The sequence below is a fragment of the Papio anubis genome, chromosome 5, assembly GCF_008728515.1.
Source record: "Papio anubis isolate 15944 chromosome 5, Panubis1.0, whole genome shotgun sequence".
NCBI lineage: Eukaryota > Metazoa > Chordata > Mammalia > Primates > Cercopithecidae > Papio > Papio anubis.
The window spans coordinates 89679111-89688431 of record NC_044980.1 but is presented as its reverse complement, the minus strand read 5'-3'; the positions used below and the strand labels follow the sequence as shown (position 1 = coordinate 89688431).

The 9321-nt window shown below is 44.0% G+C and overlaps 1 protein-coding gene across 3 annotated transcripts in view; it reads left to right on the top strand.

The window, feature by feature from the left end:
* The first annotated feature begins 245 nt into the window (after nt 1-245).
* ERAP1 (endoplasmic reticulum aminopeptidase 1) overlaps nt 246-9321 on the top strand; it is a 33820-nt gene continuing 24744 nt past the window's right edge. For all 3 annotated transcript variants that reach the window (XM_021939564.2, XM_009208814.2, XM_021939563.2), the window contains exons 1-3: nt 246-345; nt 4741-5281; nt 7712-7850. In XM_021939564.2, the coding sequence (XP_021795256.2) occupies nt 4758-5281; nt 7712-7850 (663 nt within the window). In that variant the 5' untranslated portion in view covers nt 246-345; nt 4741-4757. The remainder of the gene's footprint in view (nt 346-4740; nt 5282-7711; nt 7851-9321) is intronic.

Below are 9321 nucleotides of genomic sequence, written 5' to 3'. Positions count from 1 at the left end.
CACACACACACACATCCGCGTTCAGAAAGGCGTGCGCTTCCCACGCCTGATACCCCGCATCGCAACCTCGCAGCTTCCCGGGCGTGCAGCGCTCATTTACCAATTCCCTTCCTGGGAGCTGCAGACTCCCTCGCTCGGCCCCACTCCGTTTTACCCTTTCCCCAGCTCCCGCCTTAGCCAGGGGCTTCCCCGCCTGCAGCTAGAGTTCGGGCCAAAGCGCCTCTCCGCGCCCGCCTGCCGCTCCCCGGGCTCCACTTTCACTTTCGGTCCCGGGGCTGCTAGGCCGGCGGCGGCGGCGGTGGTGGCGGCGGCGGCGCAAGGGTGAGGGCGGCCCCAGACCCCCAGGTACAACGCGCCCGAGCCGCGGGGAGGGGACTGCGGGCCGGGAGGAGAGCGCGGCACCCGTCCCTTCCCTGCGCCAGCTGGGAGGGCCTGAGGGCCTGGGCACGGGTTGAGAGAGACTGGGCGCGGGAGGAGGGAGACGGGGCGCGAGACAGGGCGCGGGAAGGGCGGGGGAGTCGCTGGTTAGGCCCGAGTCCGCGGGGTACCCGGCAGGTCGGCGGCGGGCCCACCCCTGCCGGTCCCTGTCCCTTTCTCTCCGGGCGCATGGCCGGCGCGCCTGCTCCACGGGTCTCTCCGGTATTCCGCCGGCGGGAGCCTCCCTCCGCGGTCCGCGTAGCGCCTGGATGCCTGCCAGTCCTCCAGGCCACCGATGCCCGCGCGAGGCCAAAAGGCGGGGTGGGGCGGGCGGCTGGCTCAGGCTGAGGAGGGCACGTGTCCATAGCTGCCAGAGAAACCCAGAGGCTTTGGGTTAACGACTCTGGTGGGGTGGGAAGCGCGGGCCGTGTGTGTCCATAAGGTCACTTCCCTCCCTGCTTCTCCCGTTCTTCTGGTCGGCAATTCTCTCTCTCCCTTTGGCTCTGACTGGGTTTTATTCAGATAAAGCACCTCTGTTGACGCAAATTAAAAGTTTCCTATCTGGGTGCGTCACTGGCCAGGTGGGCCTACAAAGTTAATTCCGTGAGGGGAAGGGGAAGAGCACACACTTCCTCACGCTTTTGGATTTCTTTGTGTAAGCTAGGTTCGGGAAGAAATTACCTGTTTCCTATTAAACACCCAGAGTATGCGCTTTGAACTCAGGACATGGTCAACAATTAACAAAACAAAACAAAAAAACCTGAAAATTGGGCACAGTTGTCTCTTCCCTGAGGATTTGGAATTAGTATAAGTAGCACATTTTCAGGTGGTACCTGAAGAGAAACATTCTAGTACTTTTTTTTTTTTTTTCAAATTCAGCATTTTATTATTTACCTACAGTGCTTGTTAATTTCATTGTTCAGGAAATTCTGGAAGAATCTCAATTACTTCTTGATGATCTATTTCATATAGTATAGTGCCCCAATAAAAGGAGGGGAGGCAGAGGTTGCAGTGAGTCAAGATCGCGCCACTGCACTCCAGCCTGGGAGACAGAGCGAGACTCCGTCTAAAAAAAAAAAAAAGGATCTTGGTAAAGCTAAAACAGCAGGGAGTTTATACTTACTGCATTCCAACATTCCAACTTGTTGGACTGCATTCCAACAAGTTGTGTGAACTTAGCAAAGTTATATGAATGTCTTTGCTTCAGTTACCCCACCTTGAATGAGAATAATAGGCTATTAGAGAGAGTAAGCATGTGTAAAGTGCCTGGCGCTTTGGAAGAGCTTAGTAAATATTAGTTCTTTTTCCTCTTTGGCTTCTATTCCTTTTAAGTGTTAGTGGAGTGTAACTTCAAAGAGAATTGTACTTCTCTTGGGAAGTGCTGCTTATATTGAGTAGACTACTGTTTTTGAGAGCTTTCTTTTTTTTAAATGCATCCCTTTCAGAAAATTGTTAGTAAAACCAGACCCTAGGAGACCAGCCAGAACCATGAAATGCCATGTTTCAAATTGGAACACTTACTATTGGAAGCAAAGCCAAACAAGAGCTAATTTTTCAGGGGAAGAGCCAAACACACGAACATGATCACAGAATCTTGGATGTCGTCTACTGTTTGGGATTAATAAGATAATTTATCAGTGAAGCCCTTTATTCACTACATGGAGTTTTTACCAAGCCCCACTCATGCACTGCATCCTCCTTGAGACATAACTGTTTCTCTTTGGCCCCCTCATGGACGGACCCAACCCTGCAAAGCCTCTGATACAAGGTCCCAGTACCAACCTCTTCCGCAGCCCATCAGCCTTTCTGTCAGCTCATAACCAGCTGGAATTTCTAGATCTCCTCTGGGGCTGTTGGAGAGGTCTCCGGGACTTCCAGAGTCCTTACATGCTTGAACCTGCCACCTTCACAGAGCCCTCTGGATCCCATCTTGGGGCAAGGGCAGTGCTCATTAAGCTGTTGCTGCCAGCCATATGGAAAGCAGAACACAAGTTCCATTTACTGTCTAGTTCCTCAACTTCTAGGGGAAAAAAAAAGCGTTCTCCCTGTTCACACTTCCTGTCTCACCTGGGTGGTGCCTTTTGAACTGGGATTATGAGATTTCCAAGACTCTCTCTACTGTGTAGGTATCCTCTCTGTTTAGCCTCCAGATTGCTCCAGAGGTGAGGAGAAGGGAATTCCCTTGAGCTGTGCATTTGGAAAGGGTGCAAGGAAGTGAGGGGTTAGGGGAGGCACTTCAGTCATTGCATTGAATGAGTATCCCATCACATAGAGTTGAAGGGGAAAAGCCAGGGTTTGGCAGGGATGAGCTTTTCAATCTTGGCTTCTCAGTAAAATCTCTGGACAGTTTAAAAAAAAAAAAAAAAACCCAAAACGAGTAATCAAACAATCCATAAAACCATACCCTGATCCTATCACCATAGATTCCAGTTTAATTGTTGTCAGTAAGGACCCAGGCATTGAAAACTTTAAAAGCTTCCTAGGTTACATTAATATACAGCCAGAGTTGAGAAACTTGACATCTCAGAGAGGGAGAATTCCGTGTACTGTGAACACTCTGAGGGATCCACATTGTAAGGTTGCTACTTTTCCCAACTGGAGCAAGAGGAGTTTGGGCCAATCACTTGCATTCAGCTGGTATGGGGCCCTCTTGGCAAACACTCATTAGAAAGGTGTGTTTGTGTAAGAGAAATAAAAACTTATGTTTGATTCTTGGGGTATGGATTGCCAACTCCCTTAAAATTCACATTGCCTTTTTTTTTTTTTTTTTTTTAGACAGAGTCTTGCTCTGTTGCCAGGCTGGAGTGCAGTGGCACAGTCTCGGCTCACTGCAAGTCTGCCTCCTGGGTTCAAGTGATTCTCCTGCCTCAGCCTCCCAAGTAGCTGGGACTACAGGTGCACACCACCACACCTAGCTAATTTTTGTATTTTTAGTAGAGATGGGATTTCACCATGTTGGCCAGGATGGTCTCGATCTCTTGACTTTGTGATCTGCCCACCTTGTCCTTCCAAAGTGTTGGGATTACAGGCGTGAGCCACCACGCCCAGCCTAATATTCACATTGCTTATATGTCTGATGGCCTTTAAAATTAAGTGCAAAATAGGGTCTGCAGCATGACTTCCACGTGTTCTTGGCAGAATCTTGGAACTACTCCTCTCCCCGCCTTTCATATAACCATTCTCCATCAAGTCCTCTGGGAGTTCCCTTCTGTCCACATCGATTGCCTGACCTGCCTATATGTCCTCCCTTTGTGCCTTAGCTCTCCTGCCCTGGTTTGCTCTACCTGTGGTGCTGTTAATGCTCTCCTTCATTTCAAAATCTGACCTATCCTTTCACAGTCAAATGCTGCTTTTGTGTGAAGGCATCCCAAGGAGTCACTGCAGCCAGAGTCTCTCTCTCTCTCTTTGGAAATTTAATTTCATTCTTTCCAACACCTTTTATTATTATTTTAAAAATATCTCACACTTTCCACATTGTGTTTTATTATCTGTGCGTGTTTTCTGTCTTTCCATATTTTGAAATCCTTGAGGGTGGGGCCGGTGTCTTGTGTATTGTTTCGTCCCACTCAGGACTCAGCACACTGCTTGTGTGTAGCAGGCATTCAACACATACTTGGATGATTGTAAGAGAGATTCTAGGTGATTGATAACGTTTGCCACAAACTACTGGGAAAATTAAACTCTTTAAGCTCTTCCTGGCTAAATAAATATGTAATTAACTTTTGGCATGACAATTTGAGGAAGACACTGAAGTTATTAAAGGTTACTGCTACATGTACTCGCAGGGGCAGTGGAGACCTTGTTTTAGTGTTGGCTGCCGCAGTGTCACCATTTGATTTCCAGGGCATTACGGTGGCTTTCTCCAACGTCCAGTGTCAATGGGGAGTGGTAGCTTGATCAGATGTTCCTCTAATATGGTTCCGGTTTTGCTTGTTTCATGAACCTGGCTTCCCAAATGTCCTGCAACTCTGTGACCCATTTAGTGAGCCACTCACGATCCCCTAATGATTCCTTTTCTGCCTACATCAGCCAGAGCTTGTTCAGTTGCTTTCAACCAAGAACCCTGACAGGTTGAATTAATTTAAAGTTTGAACATCAAATGATGCTCTCTAGTAGGTGTTAATGATTGTTGCTAATGATAAACATCTTTCTTATATGCAACCATAACATAGGGAAGGTCCTTTTACTTTGAGGAAAAGAACTAGTGCTTTTGGAATTTTATGTCTATTTCTGTGAATGCTGGGTGGATACATTCTGAAATTTTGCTATGTCAATAACATTTTAATGACATATATTTTTGCTTTTGTACATTTGTGCCACTAGGTAGTTAGAGCAAGAAGATGGTGTTTCCGTCCCTCAAACGGTCCCTTGGAACCATGTCATTTCTACTTTCCTCACTGTTGGCTCTCTTAACTGTGTCCACTCCTTCATGGTGTCAGATCAGTGAAGCATCTCCAAAAGGTAGTAATGGGATGCCATTTCCTTGGAATAAAATACGACTTCCTGAGTATGTCATCCCAGTTCATTATGATCTCCTGATCCATGCAAACCTGACCACGCTGACCTTCTCGGGAACCACGGAAGTAGAAATAACAGCCAGTCAGCCCACCAGCACCATCATCCTGCATAGTCACCACCTGCAGATATCTAGGGCCACCCTCAGGAAAGGAGCTGGAGAGAGGCTATCGGAAGAACCGCTTCAGGTCCTGGAACACCCTCCTCAGGAGCAAATCGCGCTGCTGGCTCCTGAGCCCCTCCTTGTCGGGCTCCTGTACACAGTTGTCATTCACTATGCTGGCAATCTTTCGGAGACTTTCCACGGATTTTACAAAAGCACTTACAGAACCAAGGAAGGGGAACTGAGGTATTTTTTTTTTCTCTTTTTCTTTTAAACTGCAAGTGCTGCCCATGCTAAATTCATTATTTCAGATTGATTGTCTTTTAAAATTACCTTTGTTGTTGAACTTTTTCTTCAGTTTTGCTTTTGCATCTTCTTTATAGTGTTAAAAATGGCTTTTTCCCTTGCTTTTTGAATCTCATTTTAAAATTCTATTTTAACCAATTTTCTTTCCCCCAGCTCTATCAGAGCAAATATCTATTTGTTTATTTGGTTTGATTTCTGAGACATAATAAACATGTTTAATTTTCCTGACCTATGCATTAGTTTCCTAGGGCTGTTGTAACAAAGTACCACAGTCTGGGTGGCTATAAACAACAAAATGTATTCTCTGTCAGGTCTGCAGGCTAGAAGTCTGAAATCAAGGTGTCAGCAGGCCTGTGCTCCCTCCAGACTCTGGTAGAATCCTTCCTTGTGTCTTCCTAGCATCTAGTGGTGGCCGTGGATCCCTGGCACTCCTTGCCTAGCACCTGCATCGTTCTAGTCTCTCCCTCTGTTAGTGGCATGGCCATTCCGTTTCCCTATGTCCCAGTCTCCATCGTCTTATAAGGAAACCGGTCATACCGGAGTAGGACCCAGCCTGGTGGCCTCTTCTTCACCCCATGATACCTGTAAAGACCCTATGTCTAAATAAGGTCTTGTGCACAGATACTGCAGGTTAGGACTTCAGCATATCCTATTAGCATCCTATTAGAGGAAATACTTCTAGCTCAGTTAAAACTTTTTTAGAGATCTCTACTCACCTTGCTTTGGTTCTGTTTTTAAAGAGGAGACTTATTTGAGAGAGATTTTATGCTAAGTTTTAAAATGGAATTTTATTTGTTAGTAGATTATACTAATTTATTTTTCAAATTCCATCTTATTCTATCAAGGTAAAAAAGTAAAATTTGTTTCACTCATAGCCTGAACTAACTACTACTTCTATTTCAGCGGAATATTCTCCCAGACTTCTTTCTGGATATGCATATATGTTATTTTATATAAATGGAATTCTTATATTTTCTCTTTTATAAGGAAATTTTTAAACTTAGTATGTTGGGAAGATGTTTTATATAAATGACTATTACTAGGTATCATTTTAATGATTTTATTAAAATACATAGTTGTACGTTAATATCTTTAATCCCTTGGGAATGGAAATGAAATTATTTCCAGTTTTTCAGTATCATCAACACTTCGATGAACATCTTTGTAAGTTATTTCTTTAGAATAATTGCCTAGAAGTAAAATTGGTAAGCCAAAAAACCTATAAATTTTTTATAAACCTTGTCATTTTTTCTTGCCTCTCACCAATACTGTATATTGGCAGTCTTTTTAGAGCAAAAAAGGCCCCCAAATGATATCTCTTTTTAATTTACATAACTTTGATTAAGGAAGTTGAGCAGCTTTTGATATGTTTGTTAATGATTTGCAGGTTCTTTTATGAATTGCCTGTTTATGATCTTTGACATTGCCCAAGATTCCCTTGGTTGTTGGCGATTCTTTTTTATTTCCTTTCCTTGGTTGTTGGGGATTCTTTTTTATTTTATTTTATTTTACTTTATTTTATTTTTTGAGGTGGAGTCTTGCTCTGTCACCCAGGCTGGAGTGCAATGGCGCGAACTTGGCTCACTGCAACCTCCGCCTCCCGGGTTCAAGCGATTCTCCTGCCTCAGCCTCCTGAGTAGCTGGGATTACAGATGCGCACTACCATGCCTGGCTAATTTTTGTATTTTTAGTAGAGATGGGAGTTCACCATGTTGGCCAGGGTGGTCTCGAACTCCTGTCCTCATGATCCGCCCACCTTGGCCTCTCAAAGTGCTGAGATTACAGGTATGAGCCACCATTGGGTATTCTTTTACACATTTTTAGGATCTCACTATCTGTTAAGGCTATTAAGTCTTCGTCACATACTTCTTAAATGAATTTTCCCAGTTTTTTACTTTTTTAAAAAACTTTTTTTTGGAGACAGGGTCTGGTTCTGTTGCCCAGGCTGGAGTGCAACGACGCAATCTCAGGTCACTGAAACTTCTGCCTCATGGGCTCCAACCATCCTCTCACCTCTGCCTCCTGAGTAGCTGGGACTACAGGCATGCACCACCATGCCTGGCTAATTTTTGTAGTTTTGGTAGAGATGGGATTTTACTGTGTTGCCCAGGTTGGTCTCACACTCCTGGGCTCAAGTAATCCTCCCACCTCAGCCTCCCAAAAATGTGTTAGGACTACAGGCGTGAGCCACCATGACCATGCCCAGTCTAACTTGTCTTTTAACTTAATGATAGCTTTTGTGATGTAAAATATTTTTTAGTAGTAAAATCCATCAATCTTATAGTAACTTTAGGAATTATAAAGCCAACACCTGTTTTAGAGTTCCTGGTGCTTCATGCTCAATTTTTATTTCACTTGCCTTAATTTTAGGATACTTGCATCAACACAATTTGAACCCACTGCAGCTAGAATGGCCTTTCCCTGCTTTGATGAACCTGCCTTCAAAGCAAGTTTCTCAATCAAAATTAGAAGAGAGCCAAGGCACCTAGCCATCTCCAATATGCCACTGGTGAGTCTGCACTCCTGTGTATTTTCTACCGGAAAATCTACTGATTCTCTGTGACTTGCATTACCCCAGTGACAGTCCACATTGGGTCACCTGTTTTGTTTTATTGCCTGGCAGATCGTTACTAACTTTTCATTTACAACCTGTGCTTTTGTTTCAAGCCATAGTTATATGTAATCAAAGTAAAAATTGCCCCTAAAAATGCAAGATTTCAGTAACAGTGCCATTCCAGGTTATACATGCTGATAGGAGGGAAGTGGTATAAGAAATTCAGGTCAGGTTTAAATAGTAGTGCCCTTCAAAAAGCACTTTCACCCTCATTTGCTCATATGATCTTTTAAAAGGATTTTAAAGGTAATGCTTTGTCAGTTAGGCCATATTTTTAGCATATAGTTATTTTCTATAATTTACATATACTATATAGTAATATTCACTATATAATTTGTAACTGAATGTACAAAATTGGGCGGACAGAAAAAGAGAATAAAAGTAATCTTTTCCGAATGTTATGGTGCTGAAGGTAAGTCATGATAGATAGCTTAGCTTCCCAAGAGAAACCATTATTCTCCAATCTTAATGCAGATGTGGACAGCATTCCCTCTGATTTTTAAAAGTGGCTAGAAGATGACCATGCCAAATGAATAAAACTGTTCAGTAAGTGCCATTATCCTTTGATTCTGGTAGTTTAGAAAAGCATCAGCTGGGCCATCATTCTGCAGCTGGTATATAACACCTCCTGGAAGCACATCCTTTGTTCAGAGAAACTCACTGGGGATGAGACTCAGGGTAGAGTAGGCTTTGCCTAGAGTTGAGGGATGAACAACTTTGTCCCTGTGCTGACTGGGGAAGCAGTATCGTAGCATGGAGAGATACCAAGAGCCACAGACCGACCTCTAGTATGGTGCTTCTCAACCTTAAAACTCTATACCTACCTGCCTTCATACCATAAGGATGCCTTCCTCAAACAAGATTCGGATCTCCCACCCCCCGCCAGAGGGCTATCCTCTGTGCAAACCACTCTTCTGCAAATTTTCCTACCAGCCAAGAACTTTTGTCCCCACTCCCACTCTTGTATATGAAAAGACAAGAAACAATTATGCTATTTTCCTAATATAAATTTAAGATACAGGATGTGCTTTTTCAGAATATAGTCCTCTCCCCCAGTATTGTGGCATGACTCCCTGGGACAGAAGTGAGTTCTTTAATTGGTGAATCAAAATTCTAGGAGAATAAAGGATCAGGGATGGGAAGGAGACAGGAGAGAGACTGAAGGACCAAACAGGATTAGTGGAGAAATTTGTAGGCTTTCAGAAGAAAGATCTGGAGCTTTGGAAGCTCCAGGAAGATGCTACAGTCTAAATCCATGGATATCCAGGATCCACTTATTGAAGATAGGAAAACTTCTTTTTTTTTGAGGATAGGAAAACCTCTAATGCAATGTTGTCCCTTTGGACAGAAACGTCTCTCACTAACA